The 21,326-nt window shown below is 50.9% G+C and overlaps 1 protein-coding gene across 1 annotated transcript; it reads right to left on the bottom strand.

Moving 5' to 3' along the window:
- Nucleotides 1-1,175: 1,175 nt before the first annotated feature.
- CDR2L (cerebellar degeneration related protein 2 like) lies at nucleotides 1,176-20,968 on the bottom strand. Its single transcript, XM_048323919.1, has 5 exons — nucleotides 20,461-20,968; nucleotides 8,006-8,118; nucleotides 6,500-6,648; nucleotides 5,420-5,584; nucleotides 1,176-3,935 (listed from the first exon to the last, which is right to left on the bottom strand). Exons 1-5 carry the CDS (start codon nucleotides 20,537-20,539, stop codon nucleotides 3,050-3,052), a joined length of 1,392 nt encoding a protein of 463 aa, XP_048179876.1. The 5' UTR covers nucleotides 20,540-20,968; the 3' UTR covers nucleotides 1,176-3,049.
- Nucleotides 20,969-21,326: the final 358 nt, after the last annotated feature.

Here is a 21,326-nt window from a genome sequence, read left to right as displayed (position 1 = left end):
TTCCAGCTGGTGGTACAGTGACTGATGGAACTGCACGTATCTAAATGGCAGCTTTCAAATTCAGCATGAAACCAGATTGTTGACAAGCTGTGCCCTTGTTGATCTTAATGCTGTGAGCTGAATAGGGTCACTGATTTTGCCAAATTCTGAAATTAAGAATTATTTCCTGTGACATCATACTTTTCCTCATCCCTTTTAATTGCATGCAGCGATTTTCCTTTTTGTCCCGAACCATGGGGGTGTGCTGTTAAGTAGCTGCTGCTCTCTGCTACACCAGTTTCTCTGGCAGAGTGGTTGCTCAGCACTATCTTGTTCCCTCTTAGTGGAGTTGTGTAGCTTTCCTTGGTGTTCCAAAAGCAATTGGAAAAGTTTAGATCAAAGGTGGCACCAGAGGCCAGAAGATGCTTATTTTCTCCTCCTTTGATCACTGAAAGCCTCACTTAAGGCAGGAATCAAGTGACTCTGACTCACACAGTCAATCAGGACGTGTATATATGGCCACTAATATTTTTGGATGCAGAAAAAATTTGCCCTCAGCACTTTGCTGAACATGCTGCTGATACACGGCAGCTGTGCCTTTGTCAAGCCAAGTACTAATATCGTGTTACTTACATCAGTCATTTTTGGATTTGTGGTTTGCAAAAAAGGCCGAAAAAAATTAGGATTTGAATTGGGAGCTTAGAAATTGTGTGGTTTTACAGAGACTTCCGAGCTGACAAAAGAGGGGTTTTATCGCGTGGCAGTGTTGGCAGTCCAAGTGCACAAAAATGTGTGTTATATAAATAATGCAGCAGAATAGTTCAGCATATTCTCTTTCCTTTCTGCAAGGGTGCCTGAAGCACTTTCTTGACCCAAATTGTACATGAAAATCAAAGAATTAACTCTTGTGTTGTTCTTAAAAGTAAAAAGAGCTGTAAGAGCTGTGAGAAAATTGGTGTTTCTTTGTATTCAAGAGGAGAATAGAGCATTTAAAAATATATTTAATGTGTTGTGCAATTAACTGTGATGCTGATCCACATGGGATTGTTTAAAACAGAAGGTGAGGGTGATTCCCTTCCCACACCTTTGCAGCATCAGCTGACTGCAGGGCAAACACTGCCTGGCTTAAACCAACACTGCTACAAGTGCCAAGTCAACGGGTGGTGAACGCTCCCAGGAAATCAACAACGCTTCTCTTGCTGTTGTTGTTCATTTTTATTTATTTTATTTTATTAGACAACTGCTTTCCATTATAAATAAATAAGGCATGAAGGTTCTCCATACTGTTGCAGAGCTGGTAGCCACAGCCGTGTGTGCAGCTCCTGATGTGTCGGGAGCCGTGGGGCACCTGGAAATGCAGAGCGTGGAAGAGCGGAGCAGTTGGTGGTTTTGAGGAGGAGAACTCTGGAGCAGGGGTGGTTTGCACATCACACTCCTGCCAGCTTACCTCTGTGGTACTCAGCTCAACAAAACAGGGTGGTTTTGGGGGGTTTTCTGCATTAATTCCATGGGGAGTGAAAGAAAGGTCGCTCCTTGTAGCATCAAAGCCCTGGACTTGAGGGATAATTCCATTTGAACAGTCTTCCCCTTCCAAAGCCACATTCTCATTTATTTATCTCAATGTTGCAGAAGTCCCAGCCGTTGACCCAAGATTTTGGGATGTAAGCTGGTGAAACGAGAATCCAGATGTAGCTGATGGTTGCTCCAGGCGGGTACAGAGTAGGTTGCTTACACTGAACTGCTGGGTTTTGTGGCTCAATGCTCAGGGTGTTGCCTAAGCTGTAATGAGATGCTGCTTCTCTGCCTAAAACATGTCTGACCGTACTAGGTCATCATCTAGTTCGTGGAAATTGGACACTGGTGATTCCTGAGACTGCACTGGCCTTTTGGCTGTGTGTTTGCATGTCTGTGGAAGCAAAAGTGAGGAGATTTCAGTGCTGGAAAGGGAACTGGAACATGAGAGGCGACAGTGTCTCAGCCAAGAAAGATTATTTTCAGCAGGAAGCTGAAATCTGTCCTTGTGGCTGGGGAGATGTTTGGAGCAGGAGTGAGGGGTGATGTGTGATCCGTGCTACTGCCAGGGCCAGACTCCTGACCCGGGAGATGCTGCATCCCCTGGCTCGTGTGCGAGTCCCTGGGAGTCAGTTTTGTAAGCCCATGCAAGCTGTTTTTAAGGAATTTGCTATGATGGGACAATGACAACCTCTTGAAGAGAGCTGGTACCCAGACCATGAGATGAGAGTGTGTCTCTGATATTGTAATAGCACTTCTTGTCTCGCTATGGGAAAGCCCTGGGCACCGAGTTCCTACCAGGCACGGTGCTTCACCTGGGTTGAAATACCAGGGCAGATTTAAAGCGAGTAAATCCCATATGCCTGCAAGGTCTGGAGAGTGTGGACTGAAACACTGAGTGACGCTGACAGAGATGGAACAATCAGTTTTATGTTTCTCTTCAAGTTTTTCCAGTTGCAATGAGCTTGCATTGTAAAGAGCTGAAAAACCTGACTGATTAGAGAATGGCTTAAATAGCAAGACCGTACTGCCCTTTGGGGAAGGCAGAGATAGACGTCTCTTGGGTTCAAGCGTAGGTTCTTAGCCATAAAACCAAACTGGAGGACTGGGCTACTGTGCTGGGGCAGCCCCTAAAGTTCTGATGGCTTTTTGTTTTACTTTGAGACGCTGTACTCCAGCTGTGGCAGGACACTGGAGGACATCCAGGCTTTTGCTTGCAGATAATTGGGCTATAGGACAAGCTGAAAAAGGGTGGAGGGGGAGATTGGTTTCTTTTTTATCATGGTGGGGTTGACATTGCTGTTGTGATGTCTGGCAGCGGCAGTAACTCATGCAGAGATCCGTCATGTGGTTTCTGAAATCCTCTAACTACAATGTACAATTGTCCCAACAGGCTGTCCAGAGCCCAAGCTTAAAAAAGTGAGTTGGGTCCCTGTGACATTCTCTCGCTTGCAGACCTCTCGAACCTTCAAAGCAGAGGGGCCACGTGGCGTTTCCTGGGGCTCAAGAGAAGACGTGGCCATTGCAATTGCACGTGGGAGCAGTGGAGAGCGAGGACTCATTTGCTGCTCTTGTTTTTCACCTTTGTGGCATTGATGTCCGCTTTCGTTTTCTGGATGCGGGAGAAGATCTCCTTAAAAAGAGCCTTGTACTCGGGCTGGCTCTGCTCCAGCCGCTTGTCCACGGCGTCCACGTGTTTGCTGATGGTCTTCTCCATGGTTTTCCGCTCTTCCAGCTCGTGCCCCTCTCCTCGGAAGTCCCTGAAGGAGCTGTCGCGGGAGATGGGCCGGGAGGTCTGGACGCCCGTGTGGCGCACGCTGTCCTTGTGCTGCCGGCACTTGCTGAGCAGCTCCTCGTACTTCTCCAGCAGGGCATGGTACTGCTCGTCCACCTCGCGCAGGATGGACATGCCCCGCTTGCGCACGTTGTTGGCGTGCAGGGTGTAATTGCCCTCGTGCCGGCTCACGGCGTCCTTGGTCACGATGGCGTTCAGGGCCGTGTCGCTGCAGCTTTTCCGCACGGGGTGGTTTGGGGAAGGGGTCATGGATGTCCCGTGGCTTTTCCCTCCCTCCTCCTCGGACAGGTCGATGTAATCTGCTTCCGGGGCGTTGTTCAGCGGCTCGAGGAGGGCTTCGGACAGGTTGTCCTCTCTGCTGAGCAGGTATTTCTTGACTTGTTTCATCTGCTGCAGCTCCAGGAGCTCTGCCTCCAGCTCCTTGATGCGCAGTTTGCAGTTCTCCATCTCGCACACCCGCTGCTCCAGGTCCGAGTACTCCTGGATAACCGAGGTGTACTCGCGTTCCACCCTCTCCTTCCGCTGCTTCTCCTGGTTCACCTGGGATCTCAGCGAGTTCACCATGGCTTGGAGACGCTCGTTCTCCCTCTCCAGCGGCTTCTGGTTGAATTCTGTGGAAGAGCTGTGGACTTGGAATGCATCCTCATACCTGAAAGAGGAGAAGGATGCTTGAGTGAGTCTGACCAAGCGATACTCTGGTGAGGGATTTGTGTTTTATTGTTATGTAAGTAACTCCACTGATGTCCAAAAAGGACATGAGTTCATGGAGTGAGATGTGCCTTCTCCATGTGCCAGGAGACCACAAGGTGTGGCTGGGGGTCTTCTGGACACAGAGACAAACCTCTGTCCCACAGAACTTGCAGTTTTATTGGACAGCAGTAATAAAAGATAGGAGGGAAATGAGACCCTAAAAGGTAAAAGACACATCTGATTAACAGACAAGCCACCAGCACTGCAGTGAAGCAAGAATGAGTGTTCAAGTGCTACCAGTCTGAGCTGAAAGTAGGTGGCTTTGGGTTTTTCCTAGTGGGAGTCCATCAGCTGCTCTCTGCCCCATGGGTTCACCAACTACCCACTGCGTATGGTGACAACCCCAGACCCACCCAGCCATGTGTGCTTCTGCCTGTGCAGCCCTATGATTGGGAGCTGCTCTGGAGGGAGTGAGGGAAGATTTACACGGCAAGGCAGACAGATTTTTGATAGAGGTGCTCCTTCTTCATTGCCTGGGAAGTGATAACAAGCACTTCCCCCTTCCCTTCGGGAATTTGGGTTTTTCTCCTCAGTGAAGTACCCATGGCACCCTGTTTGTTTAGAGCAGATTGGAACAGTGCAAGCTCCATGGCTTCCCCTGGGAGGCACGGCTGTGGGGGGGGGGTATTGAACAGATTTCAAGGCACTGAAGGGCAGCCTGACCTTCAGAGCCAACTGTGGAGCTGCAAGGGGACCCGAGGTCCTGTGGTATGGGGGGAGATTGAGACTGGGGGGAAAAGAACAACAGAGACATAAGTGGATTTTGCTGGGGGTCAGGTTTTGGCCTGATTAACATCCCCATTGCTGCTGCAGTGAAAATGTCTTTGGTTCATACCCTCTGGCAGAGGATGCTTTCAGTAACAAAGTTTATTGATTGCTTATCTATTTAAAGATCCCTCTTTTGTGGACAAAGCTGAGCAAGAAGTGCCCTCATGAGGTCAGTGAATTAACACAGTGGCCGGGTTTTGAGGAGGATTAAGGCTGCAGTAGTGCTGGAGGTGTTTGTACAGCACTTGGCAGCACGTGGTGTATCCGGCTGTGCGACTGGTGTTCCTGGGGAGTTCTGGAGTCACACAGCACAAAATGCACCATCTCAACTGCCTTTGGGGAGCCAGAGGTGCTGGTGCTGTGCTAGTTGGGGAAGGGAGGTATCACTGTGCTGGGATCATGAAGGCTCTGCTTTGCCAACACCACCTTAGGCAGGTGGGTTGGTGAGAGGAACATTCCCCCCTTCAGCTCCAGCCATGAATTTCAGGCTCTGATGCCCAACCTCGATGTCTGAGGGCTTTCTGTGCACCCCCAGAGCGGCTCACCCACCGCCTCCCCTGTTTGTTTGTTTGTTTGGATCAGTTTGGAGGGGTGGCTGAAGCCAAGGCTCCGTACCTGGGGCTGGAGCACAGCTCCTTAAGGCAGGGGAAGGTGTGGATGGTTCGGCGCCGCTCCCTCTTCTCCCGCCGGATGCGGAGCTGCTCCAAGCTCCGCATTTCTTCCACCTGCTTCTGCAGCTCCTCCACCTGGTTCTGCAGCCCCTCGATCGTTTCTGTCAAGCTGCAGAGAGAGGAGGGAGCACAGGTGAGCAGTCAGGTGCTACAGGTTCCTAAAAGATGGTTTTTTCCTATAGAGAAAGCCAATCTAGGGAAGGTGCTTCCAGTTTCTAGTGTGTCCCCTAGGATCATGACAGCACTTGGTTGTTTTTTTTTTTTTTTGGTCTTTCTCTGTGTGGTCACTCTTGAGTGGGGTTGGTTATAAAAAAGGGCAGGGGGATTGATTTGAGTCCTTCTGTCCTCAAATCAGTTGGCTGAAAGAGTCACCTCTGGGACATAAGCACTATCCTGGAATATCTCTGCACTTAAAACAAGTATCTATTCCTTTTGTTTATCTTACAGAGAAATACAGAGACTGGGCAGAGATTTTGTTTTGTTCTGTCTGTGGATAGTTTGTAAAACACTCTGCTCAGAAACTCCCTCTCCACAGAGTTGTTTGCAAATGACGATGCATTGCAAGGACATGGCTTAGGCTGGTGTTTCTAGGGATGACCTTGATCATGGGTTTGTTTCAGGAAAGAAATATTACTGATAAACTGGTGTTTCAGCGTGGACTAGCCAGGGTTTCATGAGTTGCTGGATCTGTGCCTGGTGTTTCTGCTGGGCTGTGTGCTGGGGATCTCCCTGATAGGATTATGTGCCTCTTCTTCAAGGAAACTGATCTGAGGAGAGGCTGCTGTGCCTCTCTCTCCAGGCAGTTTCAGATACTCTTTTATCCAGCCCTCATCCCAGGGACGTCTGTGCTGTGGCTGACCCCTGCTAACCAGCATTACTGCAACACACTTGTGTTCTAAATAGCTGCAAAACTGGGCTGATACGACAAGAGAATGGCTTAAATAGCAAGGACAGCCTGCACCTTGGGGCAGGGGAAAGGTGAGCTGAAGGCTCTTGCATCTTGAGGATCCAGGGGAGGCCGTACCAGTGGATCTTCTGTTGGGATGTCTTGCTTTCCAGCACGAGCTTCTGGTTAGCCAGCTCCAGGTCCCGTGCTGTCAGGTCCAGCTGCTCGTAGACTTTTGCATGCTGTTCGTTCATTTGCCGCAGCATCTCCAGTTGCTTGGTCAGGTACTGCAAGGAAAAGTCAAGCATGAGCACTCCACGTCCAAAATTCAGGTTGTTTCACAAGCAGAAAATTCCTGCAGCCTTTGCTTCCTCTGACAATGTGCTCTGTGGCTCTGCCTGGTTGAAGCCTCTTCCACAGATGAAATATTCATCCCCTTGCCCACTGTAAATAGTTTGAACTTGTAAATATGATTGAACTTCCCCTGCCCTCTATGAAGGGCAGTAACCTCAATGTCTCTCTATTCAGCTGCTTTTTTTATTCCCAGTACTAAAGAAAGTTGATATTCCTGGGACTGAAAGTTGACTGAAATTGGCTGGTTGGTTACTGGATCCTCTGACAGATCGATTGCAGAAGCTGTGTTTCCTTGGGAATTCAGGCTAAAACTCTTAGTCCGTGAAATATGAGGAGACCTGCAGTTCCTGTGGATTTGCACACCCTTTCCTGTAAGTCTGCCATTGCAAAATTTTATCCTGGGTAGACTGGGAGGGGAGCATCTACTCTGGTGCTCACTCTCAGCTGGTGCCAGATTCCAAATCCTATGGTGGACGTGCTTCTGACAGGCTGCTGGAGGGGGGATGGCTAAATCCATCCACTTGTTCCCTCAAACATCGGTTGTCTGATCCCTGCAGCATCATGTGCTGCTCTTGTGAACTTGCAGCCCTCCTCTGCCCTGTGTCCTTTTAAATCAGAGGTGTCCAATCTTTTTTAACTCACAGATCCCTAGAAGGCTTCCAGTGGATGAAAACCCTCCCAGGCACAGCAGGTTTAAGCCTCTAAGATCAGTTCTGCGAGCTCGTAGAAATACTGCCCTGACCTCACAGGATGCTTGAAATGGGGGTTTAGATTGCAGCTCTTGGAGAAAGAGCTATTTAATGCCTCTAACAAAGGGGGCTGTGTTATGGGGGTGCTGAGAGGCCAGCTGGGAACAAACGCGATTCTGAGTCTCTGGGATCAAGGGAAAGCTGCAGCAGAGCAGAGAGAAATGAGTGTGAAGGCTGGCGGATGTGCAGGGGAAGGACAAACGTGACCCAGATGCAGCCTGATGCCAAAATCTGGTGCCAAAATCTGGCATGCACATCTGGGCAGGGAGCGAGGATGTGAGAAAAGGGAAAATGCCAGTTAGTGGGGGAAAGAGACCCTCCCCAGGGCTGGGATGAGCTTGAACAGACTTTAATCCATCCTGCTTCAGGCACTTACAGAAGATACTTCAACTTCCATGCCCCATGGCACATCCCTGCCTTACTGCTGGCATCTGAGCTGCTGGCACTGGTGGAAGTGCCCCTTTCCCACCTTCACCCTTAGTGACAGTGGTGGCCAAGCAGCCCCCGTCCCCACCCCTGTCCCGACTGTGTCCCTACCTACCTCGATCTCCTGCACTTGCTCCTCGTTGGTGGCATACATCTGCTGCAGGGAGTCCTCCAGCTCTTTGTTTCGCTCCAGCAGTGTCTTCCCCAGCTCTGCAGCCAAGTGCAAGTCTGAAAAGCAGAGGGACAAAGCTGCTGTAGTTCCCACAGCTCCAGGGCTGGGTGTGGTGGGATCTCCCCCTGCCGCCACCAGAAATGACCCCACACCGAGCACAGCAGCACATTTTTCATGGCACTGGTTTTACTGGCATGTTTTGACCTGGATGCATGCTCTCAGAACATACAGGTTCTGGCCTCTTGTCTTGCTGGGCTGCAGGAGTGAGGGGAGGCTGAGCTCAGGGCTCTGCAGCTCCTCCATGCAATGAAGATTTGGTGCTTTGCTGGCTGCAAAACCCTTCTGGACTCCCTGCACACTGTAACCAGGATCAGCACAGAATCTGGGCTGTGGCAGGTGCTCAGCACCTCCATCCCCTATTGCTGAGAAGGGCTCAGCACCCATCAGAATAGAGCAAAGGGTTGGTAAAGACCTGCAGGGCCTTGGGGATGCTCTGTAAATTATATTATTATCTCTAACGAAGGGAGTGCCTTGCCTTCCCTGTCAGCCTCCATCCATCACCTGCTAATAGACTGACAGGAGTAATAAAACCCCACGTGGCCCGAGGGGACTGGAGGCACCTCCCAGATGTGCCACCCTGGCAGCACTGCAGTGGCTGAATCCAAGGCTCTTTCCCTGGGGCAGCTCCAGGGAAAGGACAAACTGCTTTGTGTTCACTCTCCGCCACCTCTAAACGCCCGCAGGAAGCTACAGAAATAGTTGGACTTCAGGAGAAGTGCAGGGAAAAGTAGATGTTGCCAGTGTGGTCAGTTTAAAATACTGTTTTTGCTGCTGGGAAAAGAAAAAGCCTCCAGGCCCTGTGAATCTTGTTGGCCAAAGCTTGAGCACACAGGTGATGCTGTTTGTGGGGCTGGGACAGCACAGCTGACTCTGAGAACAGCCCTTTGCTTTTACAGGAGTTGGTTGTCTTCTTAAAGCCTGACTATGAGCACATGGGTTTCATTTTTCCTGGTGCTTCTAGAGGTAACAGCTCTTAGGGTGGCAGAGTGCAAATCTGACTTTAAACCTTCCACGAGGAAGGAAACAAGTCCTGGTGTGTGTTACTGCTCTTTGTCTCCCTGGTGTGGTTATCATGCAGCTGTAGGTAATTAAGGAGTGACAATCCTGCAGCATATGAGGGGACCTGCCCTGGCATTTTCTTAGCCTGTGTAATGCTCCTCTCTAGTCTGCATCTAATGATGTGTTTTGTAAAGGCTCTGCCAGGGCTGAGAGCAGCTATAATTTTCTTTAGTACTTCATTTGGCCATGGAGTTGATTGAGAAAGAGAGATACTTGGTCACTAAGACAAGAAAAGGGGAGCCAGGACTCCTGGGATGTATTCTGTGCCTGGGAAAGCCCTGACCTCTCACACATGACAAAATGAGGCTCACGCTGACCTTGGACACAAGTGCTTGCCAGTGGGTGAGCTACAGCACTGTCAGTGCCTGGGATGGGGCTTTCCTGATGGATAATGCTGTGCTGTGGGATGTGCTGATACGTTATTAGTTTGTGTGTTACTCGTGTTTCTTTCTGCTGGCTCCCCAGATGTGGTGCTGCCAACAGCTGCTCAGTGTGTCCTCGAATCTCCCCTTTCCATGGGAATGTGCTCTCCGGCTGTGCCCTGCATTGCAGGGTGTTATTATTAAAAGGGCTCTGACCTTTTTAATTATAATCCTCATCATTGCACAGTGACCCAGTCTGAGAGCTGCAGTTGCAGCTCTCCCTGCAATCAAGTTATTGGCATGTTTCCCCATGGACAGACCTCCTCCACCTATTTGGTTTTTTCCAAGCACCAAATTTCCCTAGTTTATAAAGTGCCCTTGGGAGACCCGAGTGTTTGCTATACCAGCTGGGGCTGGGGGAACAGCCAGATGCCAGCAGAGATGAAGGATAATTTGTGCCTTTAAGCTGCTTGGGGCTGTGTTTAATGTCAGCATCACCTTGCTACAGCCAGTGTTGTTGCTGGAGAGTGGCACCTTGGAAACCACATCCCTGGCAGCAAGCAGGGCCTCGAGGTGGAGGTGTGTAGTGAGAGGGCTCTGTGCTGTGCTCCAGGTAATGAGTCAAGTGTGTCCCCGTCCCTGCGGATTACACCAGTGCTCTCCCACCATATGGCATCCAATTTAATCAGCTGGGGTTGAGTTAAGTGGATTAGGCAGTGCAAGACCCTGCATTGTAATTTAAAGGGCTCTGTCAGCAATAATTTAATGGGGGAAATGGGCAGCATTTGGGGATGAGTGGGAAAGATGAATGGGGCTCAGCTCTGAGGAGGAAATTGAGTCTTCATTTCCATTTTGAGCATAAGGGCCTGGGAGACTCCAAGCTTGAAGGACATGGGGGAATTGATTCTTTTAGTGTCTTTTAAGTGCCTCAGTCGTTGTCACACACACTCCCTCACTCTCTGCCCGCCAGCCAAAGCATCCTTGGTAATCCTGTCTCATCCACCCCCTTGTGCCCGAGTCCTCTTCCCCACCTGTTGGTCCCCCCAGCCTGTGGAGAGGGAGGGGATGCTGTGTAGAAGTGCTTTAATGTCGTCTTTAGACCAGATCCCTCTTGATCTTTGTACTAATTGTGGCTCTGCTTGGGCTGAGGGAGCACACAGCTCCTCTCCTCAGAGACCTCGGAAACCTGAGGCTGAATTTGAAATTTCACCAAGTTGTTTGGGGGAGAAAAAGAACTGTTTAGGAATTCAGGAATCCTTTCTACATAGTACTGAGGTTTCCCCACATTTTTCGTATTCCTCTTTGCTTCTCCACTGTCAGATCAGCCAGCCAGTGCTGAAGGACTTGCCCTAATTTAGCAGATATGCTGATGCCTCCCTTCCCCCTCCCCTCTGGATGCAGGAGGAGAAATAAAGTGCTGTGTGTCCGCTCGATGTGCCCCATCCCTCCACATCCCGCCTGTGCTGGCCAGTCCTGGCTGTGAAATGGCCAATGTTCATCTTCAAAAATGGGGTCTCGATGCTGCCAAATCCTATCAGGAGAGAACTGTGGAAGCAAACTGTCCCGGGCAGCACCAGCCTGGCACCCTGTATTGCAAGCACTGACGTGACCCTTCTAATTAACACCAGCCAAGGAGCCACGCTGTGTCCCCAAACAAAGGGCTGTGCCTATGGAACCCTGAAGGGGAGGGATGGAGGCTGCATTTCCCTGAAAGCTTCCATGGGAAAGGCCTCTGAGCAAGGAGGGTGGGGATGAGAAGAGAGACATATGGCAGGAAGGAAGCGGGAGCTGACTCCAAGCAGTGCTTGGTACAGGGGAGCAGGGCTGGGCAGAACATCAAGGAGGCACTGTCCTGGAGCCGCAGCAGCAGGAGATCAGCAGCAGCAGCCCAGCTATAATTCTGCTGCCTCTGTGCCATTGAGGAAACTTGAAAAAACCCCATCCTGATGCAAAAGCTGTAGCAGGTTGCCTTTGATGGAAGGAGGCTGAGGGACAAACTGCAGGGTATTCCCTCACGGCAGCATCGTGTGGCAGTGCTGGCACAGGCGGATGTTCCCTGCATGGGGCTGCGGCAGAGCTGGGCGCTTCCCCAGCCTTGCAACGAGGCTCAAAGAGGATTCGGAGCTGTTTCTGCCTTCCCAGTGCTGGCCTGCATCTGTTTGGGCACAGCACTCTGCCACAGCCCGCCCTCTGGAGGGGTTTCTTCCCTCCAGCACGTCCTGGCTGCGGCTTTGGGAGAGCATAAGCCTGGTGCCGTGCAGGTTTCGGCTGCTCTTGGCACGATGATGATCTGGTAGCTGTTCAGATGCTCTTCGTAAATGCGGCTTTCTGGAGGAAGCCACCATCTGGTGCAGCTGCTTTGGACTTTCCCCTGTCATCTCTCTTGCAGCGAGGGATTCTCATGTTTAGGCTGTGAGAGAACACACTGGGGATGCTGCACTTGGCTCCTCACCTTTAATAAACCAACCCTGTCCCTGTCCTGCAAAGCCAGCAGCTTGCAGGGGGCACAGAAGTCCTTTGCTATGTGGTGCAGATGAGCAGGGGCTTGTGGATTTGCAGGTCCCTTTCAGCTGAGCATCTGTAAAGGAATTACTTGTGGCCCCTTCCTAAATGTGGGGCTGTGGAAAGGGCTGCTCCTGCCCTGTGCTGCACACGGGGAATGCATCCGCTGAAGAGCAGGGAGGAGGGTGTGGAGGTCTCTGGAGGAAGCTCAGGGTGCTTGTAAGCTGATGGATGGGGTACATTGAGAGTTAAGAACTGATGTTTAATGCTGTTGACGTTTAATTTAATGGCATTTGCTGTCTGCTCCATTACACACGGGTACTTAAAGTCAAGGGTGGGTGCAATTATTCCTTTCAAAGTCTAAATGAATGATGCTATGCTGGTTTACCCCGGGGTAGGGTATACTTGCTACTCATTTATTTTCCTTCTTAGTTGCAAGGGATTGTGCTGTCTGGATATATTACAATGAAGATCAGCTTTTGTGTATCACTTACTGCTGCTCCATGGCAGGTGATGGAAGCAATCTCTGTACTTGGCCTGTATAAGGCATTACAATGGAACTTGCTGGGGTGCAGGGAAGCAAATGCCATCTGGCAACATCTTAAAAACAACCTGAAAAAGCCTTTTCAACATGCCCCTTCCACAGAAGATCGTGTTTCCCAAGGCCAGGCAGAGCTTCCAGAGAGTCACCAGTGTTGCTGCTGGGACATGGATTCCCCATCCCTTTTACACAGGTGTAACTCAGACATTGCTGCTCAGTTCAGCTTTGTACTTGGTGTTCTGTGTGTTTTTTGGCAGGATCTGCTACTTTGGTGTAATGTGGTGTTCCACAAAGGCAGGGCTTGCTTTGTAAAACAGCCCCAATGAAGCAGGTGGGGAAAAGCCGCTGTTGGGCTGGGTGAGAGCAAATGGGGTGTGTAAGCCCTTGGCAGTACAGCTGCCTCCTCCTCTTCCTTCTCCCCCTTTCAAGCTGTGGCTCTCGCTGGGCTGAGCTGATGTTGGTCACACTGGCATTTTCGTTACCCTAATGAGATTTGCTGGATTTCCTGCTTGGTTTTTTTCTTCCTTTTCTTTCTCTTGTGTAATCTGTTACGTGCTCCTGTGCTGCCTTTGGCTTTGCAAGTGTCCCTGGTGGGGAGCCTCAGGTGGTGGCAGAAGGGTATTTGGCAGGGGGTCAAGGCAAGCCCAGTGCACTGAGAAGAGCTCCTTCCATGCTATCTTGAGCCCCCTGAGCAAAAGTGGCATCACCAAGGAGTGGAAATCCCTGACAAGGTGCTCAGGGACGCACTGTCTGTGCTGTGCTGCAGAGAAGCCCTCCAGCTCCCTCAGCCCCTGCTGCTCCCTTCCTTGCCTTCTGTATTTTTCAGTTCTATTCGGTGTTTTCTTTATCTGCTCTCCTTTATTCTTCTCAGATGCTCACCAGACATTTCAGATTTAATTTATACCTTCTCTGTCTTCCCTCTTATCATCCTGCACCCCAAATTCTCCCCTGTATATCAATGCTTGAGACCCAGGATGGTCACCTCTGCTTACAAGCTGAGTCTCTACAAACACACACAGAGCAGTCCCATCCCTGTGCCCACAGCAATCGCTGTGCCTTTTGCCAAGCTGTTAGAGCGTGAGAACACAGAGGATGTTATTAGACCATGGCTGAGGCCCCATCTGCATCTTTTCCTGCTGTTCTCTTATCTAAACAGCCTCAGTGCCTGTGTTTGCCTTATAGGCTAAAATGGTTTGAAAGAGCTTGGTGACTGGTGGCTGTGAGGCTCTGATAGTGCACCTGGATCAGAATGTCCTAAATAAATATATACAAGTGGGGCTGTTGAAGAGAAGGAGCAAAGAAAGAGGAGGGAAAAAGGCAGCCAGAGCTTTCCTGCATGCGCTCCTCCCCCGGGCAGCAAATCTCCAACTAATTAATTGTGTTGGGTTGCAGAAAACCGTGAATAAAGGCTTCTACTCTTTTAAAGCTAAAGACACAGGCATGTGGATGGCTGCCACGTGGCAGAACTCCTCTCCCCTGTGTGTTTTGGGGGCAGGAGGTTGTAAGTGACACAGGATGGACAAGGAGGATGAGCACCAGGGTGCTCAGCACAGTGCTGTGCATGTGCAGAGCCCCGAGCAAAGGCGCCCTTCGAAGGACAGGTCACTGTGCTCACGTGGCAGGGACGGTGCCCACAGCACCGGGCTGCCACAACCGTGTCACTTCTCCTGCCCTGCTCCTGATCACACAACATATTCCCCTACTCTGAGCCATTCCCAGCCAACTTGGATGCCCTTGTTCCCCTCTTGCTGGAGGGAGGCAGGTGGAACCACTGATCCTGAGTGATTCGGACACTCGGGGAGCAAACATTCCAGCACAAATGTCACTTCGCAGCTGTAGCAGCCCCCAAGACCCCTGCCAACACTGCCACTGCTGGTTACTTCTGTCTGCTACCTCTCATGTCCAGAGGCATATAGGTACAGAGACCTTTCTTCCACAGCCACGTGTTACAGCTAAATGCAGAAACAGCCTGACCCTCTGCAGCAACACCAAAAACCTGCCCACCTCTTATCTAGCAGCCCTGTTTCTTGACTTTGGAGAAAAGTGTATCATCTTGCAGGGTGCTGCCCCACTACTGCTCCTGGGGAGGTTAGGAAGCCCTGTTCCTCCAGGCACTCAGCTCACAGCCCAGCTGCCTTGTGCCTGGCTATTGGCACAGGCTGGAGATGCTGCCCATGTGGAAAGAGATCCTGACCTCAGATGAGTGATCAGTGCTGTTTGTGCAGCTGCACAGGAAGAGCACAGGGCTGTAACCTTCCAGTCTGAGTTTCCAGGGAAAGGGAGTCATGGAATACTTGATGTACTCTCCAAATGGTGTTATGTCCATCACTAGTCCTGAACAGGATGCAGAGCAGTACTTCTTTTGGGGGCCCAACACCAAAACCAGTGTCCCTGACACAGTTCTGCTGCAAAGACTGATGCTCATGGGATGTGCTGTGCTGCTCCTTGCTCTGCCTCCTCCTGCAGGCACCAGTGCTTGGTCACCACCTCCCAGTTCAGGTGCCTTCCCAGGACTCAACACTTGCTCATAGACCAAGAAAACTTGGAGGATGGCATGATCATGTCCTTGCTCCAACTGCTGCATATTTGGAAGAGGCCAACATAGACCTGGATATTACACACTCAAAGGTCTGAATTCTTCAGGGAGGAGGCAAATTAACTGAGCAGGGCCAGGGCAGCTGCACAACACATGGGGTAGACTACAGTGACTTCCCAGAAAGCTGCAGAGGAACAGGCTGTTTAAACCATTAGAACTGTCTCTTGGAGAGATGGTTTATAACTGTTTGTAAAATACACATGGAAAAAAAGGAAAAATAAACTGTAACATAAAATCCTTTTGAAATTCCCAGCTGTGCAAAAAGCAGCAGTTGTGTAACATCTGGTCTCCTTCCTTTGGGGTGTTTTGTATTTGAGATATTTTCCTAAATTCTTGGCTCATGTACCTGTTTTGGGCAGATTAAGTAGAAGCTTTGGAAGTCCTGAAGATATGTTTAGTGTGAGCGCATAGATCTGTTGGAGTGAGATGAGGTGGGAATTTAGCACTGTGCTGCTCTGGGAAAGCCTTTTGGGAGAGGAGATGGAGTGTGTGAGTGCGGGAGTGAGCGAGCCGTGCGTTATCCTGAGTGCTGGCACTGCTTTTAGCAGGAGCAGGATGGGACCCTGGTGCTCTCACTGCTCTAAGTGGTTCCTGCCTGTCACACTGAGTCAGTGCATCTGCCCTGTCACCAGCCAGCACTGGCTGGTACAGGAGCAAAGAAAGAGGATTGGAAAATGCTGGGGTGGGGGGACAGGCTCCACGTGCAGCGTGTTAGTGGCCAGTGCCTTGGCTCCCAGTCCCTCAGGCTCAGAGCCGCTGGAGGAAAATGTCCTTCAGGATTCAGACCATAAATCCTTCATACACGGCCTTGCCAAGGAGAATTGCCACTGTTAGCTGATTGTTGCAGGATACAAGATACGGAAAACTCTGATTTTGGTGTGGTTTGTTTTTTGTTTGGTTGGTTTTTTGTGGGGTTTTTCTTTGGTTTTGTTTGTTTGCCTTTTTTCTTTCCAGCGGTTCCTCTAATTCTCCTCCCTCCCACAGCTGGAAGTATGTGCCTGGGTTCAGCAGAGAGGAGCTTCTGGTCTCTCAGTGAGAGCTGCTGTGTGGGGCTTTCTTGTGTCCCTTTTTCTTGCTGTCTTCATGTAGCAGGGGAATTTTCACTCTAGGAAAATACATCTATATATATTCTTTTTTCCCCCCCTCATATTTGGAGCCTCTCATCCCTTCCTTAGACTAACCTGTCATCTTATTTCCCTTTCTCCTGTGACTTTTCTAGTCCCTCTTGTCATTCCTAAGCAGCTCAGCAATTAGTCACTGAAAACTTTCCACTTCCATAAGCTACCTGCTGTACTGTACTGCTAAATAAATAAGTGGCTCAGCTACTGCAGGCAAAGCTCTGTCCTTCTGGCTTGCCTCTGGGGAGGGAGGGAGGGGAGTTAACTGCTGTGCTCCTGGAGGACAGGCAAGGTGTGTGCCTTGTCCCTGGACTGCTGGGATAACTGCATCATGAGGGGCAGAATATGGAGTTTCAGCAGCTCCCCCGTGCAGTGAATCCTTTGGGGAAGCTGATAATGGATTGCAGTGCTCTGGACCACCTGGGTGGTGCAGGTAAGGGTGCTAGTGGGTGCCAGGACAGATCCCCTGGGCTCACCCCAATGCCAGGATCTGGCCACTGGAGCACTGGTGACCCTGTGTCTTTACACGGATGAGTTGGAAGTGGTGCAAGCTCAGCACCTTGTGTCATTTTCCTTCTTAGCACGCAAGCAATCAGATGCTTGGCAAGAGGAGGAGGACTTTAAAAAGATCCTTAAATCTGGAGACCTTTAGAGGTTCCAGCTGTAACATCCTAAGCCTGCATTGCAGATGGTTTGGCCCAAAAGTTTCTGTGGCTGCCCAGGACAATTGGTCTCACAGTGGCAATGAGGTGATGTGCTGGTTCTTGCACTTCCTCTGGTCCTGCTGCCTATCTCAGAGCAGTGAGAGGCTGTTTATTGACATGGGAGGAATCACCCCACACTTATAGAATCCCACAATACGCTTAGTTGGAAAGGACCCATCAGGATCATCAGGTCCAACTCCTGGCCCTGTGCAGGACACCCCAAGAATCCCCCCATGTGCCTTAGGCTATGGTTAGGTCCGGAGATCATAAGGGTGGCTTTGAGGGGCCTCCTCTTGGGCTGCACTCTGCTCAGTGCAGACCTGAATGCTGGCAGGGGGATAGGGAGGCTGGGAAGATCAGGGAATGCAGTGGGATGACTGCAAGGACTCATCTTGGGAGATTGCTGCGGGGGAGATGATGGCTGGAAGTGGCTGGCAGAGCTGCTGGGTCTGTTTGGATCCAGATGCAATTGAGTTGGCACACAGCCCTCCCAAACACAAACACTCCTGATGAACAGGAAAGGTGCCCCCACTTATCCGCAGCTCAGACTCTCTAATTTTAGCTCATTCATTCTCTTGGGGTCTGGCTGCACGTAGGCCCTGTGCGCAGGGTGTGATGCAACTGTAGCCACATCATCAGTTCTCAACAGCTGGAAAAAGCTTCACCAGAATTGTATTCTGGTTTTAACACTTAGAGGCACAGATTCCCCAGCCCATGGAAGGTGGCTGGACCAAAGCAGCACTGATATCTGTTCATGCTTACAAAGCAATCAGCTAAGTCGTGGTACCAGGGAATTGCAGCTCCATTTTTACCACTTTCCTCAAATCAGAAAGCCTTCCCAGAGGGAACATCATTACAAAGGAAACCTCACAGGACACCACTGCTGTTACCACGTCATTGCTGCGGGTCCTGGCTGAGATTTGAGTCTCTGCTTCTATGTAATAAGGCATCTTGGTATAATGCCTTGAGCCACAGAGTGTTACAGTTTGCAGGAAACAGGTAAAGGAATCTGAAAGGCACTGGCTTAATCTGAAGGAGGCTGGAAGGGCCTTGACACTGGGGACCAGATCTTGCTGCTTCCAAAGCATGTGGTGGATGCAGCCAGTTGCTGTGGACACTTTAGGGGAAAGAAAGAGTGATTGGGATTTATTCTTTTGAAAAAATCAGTTACTTTGGCAAGGTGAAGCTCATGGAGGATGAGGAGGAAAGTAACAGGTGCTTGGTGTGGAGCTGGAGGCATGATTTCCACTCTGGTGCTAAAATGGTTAATTAACATAATCATCGCAGAGCTCCCAGTTAAGCCATCTGTTGCTTAGCAAACAGTTTTGGATGTAAATGTAATAAATATTTGATGATGCTGTGAAATGACGATAAAGGCCCAGCAACCAACTGGTTCACAGAAGAACCTTCTCTGCTCTCCTAGCTTGGATTGTTTCCTGTTTCTCCCACCGCTCGCTCCTAAGGAACGGTCTTTAAGCCTCTGCTTTTGTCCTCTGCCCTCCCGGCGCTGCTCCCAGGCGTGGGTTTCTGTGCGACCCTGGGCTCTTGGCATGCCAATCCTCTTAGTAACGCCTCTAATCATGCCACGCTGGATGTCTTGTGCTGCGCTTCCACCCCCCATTCCCAAACCAACAGCTCCACGGCTGTGCCGCCACCAAAGACCTCTGGGTGTCCTGCAAAGGCGCAGTGTATGTGGACAAAGTCTAGCACTGTCCTTCGTGATGCTTTGTGCATCATGCAAATTAATTACGGTTGTAATTACCCCGTAGGACCTTTCCACTTGGCTGATTCCAGTTAAAGCCTTCCCACATCTCTCCTTCTGAGTTTGTGCAAGCCTGTGCAGCCCCTATTCATAAACAGGAGGCTGCAAGCCCACAGCTGGGCTTTGTTTTGGGTTTGTGTTTTCCTCCAGTTCTGTATGTGCTCAAAAGTGGGGCCTGTCCCCAGCATCAATCCATCATCTGGAGACAGTCATTCTCTATTTAGGCTGCTGGGGCAGAGCTGGGAACGTGGCCTGCAGTGGGAAGGTGCTTTTATTGTTGTGAGCCAGTTGTACAGTGCCAGTGCTGACTCATGAACCTGACACCAGGGACAGCGTTAGGCTAAAAATCAATTGGTCCCACGTTGTTCAACACTCCCCATATTCATCCCTAGTTCTGCTGTTCCTCAGCCTGCATCCTGCCCCTGGACCAGTGCCCAGGCCCCTTGTGAGCCATGGGAAGACGTCACCCAGAAATGTGAATTTCTGAGCATTCAAAGGCTGCACTGTTTATCCAGCTGATAGCTTCATCTCCGTGCTCTTGGCTTCGTTGTGAGTGTTGTGTTTCAAAGAACAGAGCCCAGTATCCCACTACTTCCTGCTAATTGAGAAATCGGGGTTAAAGCCCAGCTGTGACAACCCCTGGGGGGCTGGTTATCATTCCTTGCTGGGCCCCTGTCCTGCAGCTGAAGTTGTATAAACTTCAAATCATGACATAATGTACTGGAGCAATGGTGGGCTGAGGCACTGCAGCTGGACTGCACATCCCTGCTGACAGTCAGCTGGGAAAAGCAAATATAAAACTGTACCTATAGTGCAACATGCTGGAGGGGAACTGTGTTTAGGTAGGAATGATTTTTTGCTATGCATTGGCAAATCAGTTCAGTTCATTCCTGGGCCACTGGCCTGAAATGGGACTTCTTCCAGTTATTTACTTACTGCATGTTGAATCAAAATATTAAGATAAGAAAAATAATATTTAAAAAAGCCCCAAATACTCACAGGCACCAACTGTCCAGCCTTAGGATAAATATTCCATTGAACTAGGTACAGTTACTTCAAAGCAAACTACACAAGTGAACGTTTATCTTCTAACACGGCTATTTTTGCTGTTTGAAACTTGGCCTTGATTTTTTCTTCTCTTCCTCTATTTTTCCTGGTTTTATGGCTGATTGGAAAAATCTCCAGAAGTAATTAGGTGACTAAGAAGCTGAAGATCCCTCTGGATTTGGGCTTGGATAGCAAAAGCTTTTGAGAGACTTTCAGCATCCTCAGCAATACATTATTTGCCATGTATTAATTTCTAACTAATGTGCCTGGTAACTCTACCTTGGACTGCTCTGAAATAAAAGCAGTGTCATAACTACCCCTGCTTGATTCTGCCTGCAGCAAGTTTTTTGGGGAACCAGCTTTCTTGGAGATGTAACACAACAAATTATTTACTGCCCTGGTGCTCAGGACAGCTCTGGGCTCCCTACCTCTATCCATCGGCTTTAAACTTTCCTTGGCCAGGACAGTGGTTTGGAGCAGCAGAGCCGAGATTTGCCGCTGCAGGATGAGGTGCTGGCTTTGCCAACCAAACAGCAGACCAGAGAGAAGGTATCCCACCCTCCCATCCCCGGGGTTTGCCCGTTTTCTTGCCCGCGCATCCCCTGGCCCACCATCCCTGGCAGCTTGCGGCGTGCCCCCATCCTTACCCTGCTCCAGGTCCTGCTGGTCGTACCAGGGCTCCTCTTCCTCGCTCTGAAACTCCTCCATCCTGTCGGCGCTCAGCATTTAGCACCAGCGGCCCGGGGAGACGCGCAGCATCCGCCGAAGGAGGCCCCGCCGCCTCCGAACCGCGGAGCGGGATGGATGCGGGGATACGGGCAGGGATGCGGGCGGGGATGCGGCCTCGGTGCCCCGGCCGGGCCGGGAAGGAGGAGGTGGCACGACGTGGCAGCCGGTGCCTGGCCGCTGCCCCGGCTCTGCGTGTCCGGAGGGGCGGCTTCCTCCTGCCTCCAGGGCCGGGGGGGCTCCGGAGGGGGGGGATGCAGCGGGGACGTGGCGGCCGGGGCGGGGGGCACGGCTTGCACAGGGCTGGGGGATGCACAAAGGAAGGAAGAGGGCCCGGCGCAGCCAGGCAGATCCTCGTTCCGCAGCTCGGTGGGGACCTCTAGCATGGAAATGCTGCAAAGAAAACCGGCGAGAGGGAAGGGGGAGGCGAGGCGAGACCGGCCTCCTTCGCCTCCTTCTTCTCCGCCTCTGCCTCCTCCTCTCCGCCCAGCCCTGCCGCGGACAGCGGGGCGGGCGCGGGGCTGCGGGGAGAGGAGCGTGGGGCGTCGGGGTGGGGCTCACTCGGGCTGCGAGGACGGGGAGCTGTCCCGCAGTGCTCCTGCTCTGTCCCTCCCGGCTGGGAGGTCTGCCAAGAGCAGGGCTTGCGGTTGGAATGCCGTGTCCTGGCCTTGCCATGGGCTTCACGGTGGCTTGGGACAATTATCGGGACCTCTCAGTGGAGGTGTCAGGGTCTTCTCTGCCTTGCTGGGTTTGTGTGGGTTGTTCTTCAATAAGATCATCCACCCTC

The sequence above is a fragment of the Corvus hawaiiensis genome, chromosome 19, assembly GCF_020740725.1.
Source record: "Corvus hawaiiensis isolate bCorHaw1 chromosome 19, bCorHaw1.pri.cur, whole genome shotgun sequence".
NCBI lineage: Eukaryota > Metazoa > Chordata > Aves > Passeriformes > Corvidae > Corvus > Corvus hawaiiensis.
The sequence above is the reverse complement of the archived record's forward strand: the minus strand, read 5'-3'. Positions and strand labels throughout refer to the sequence as shown.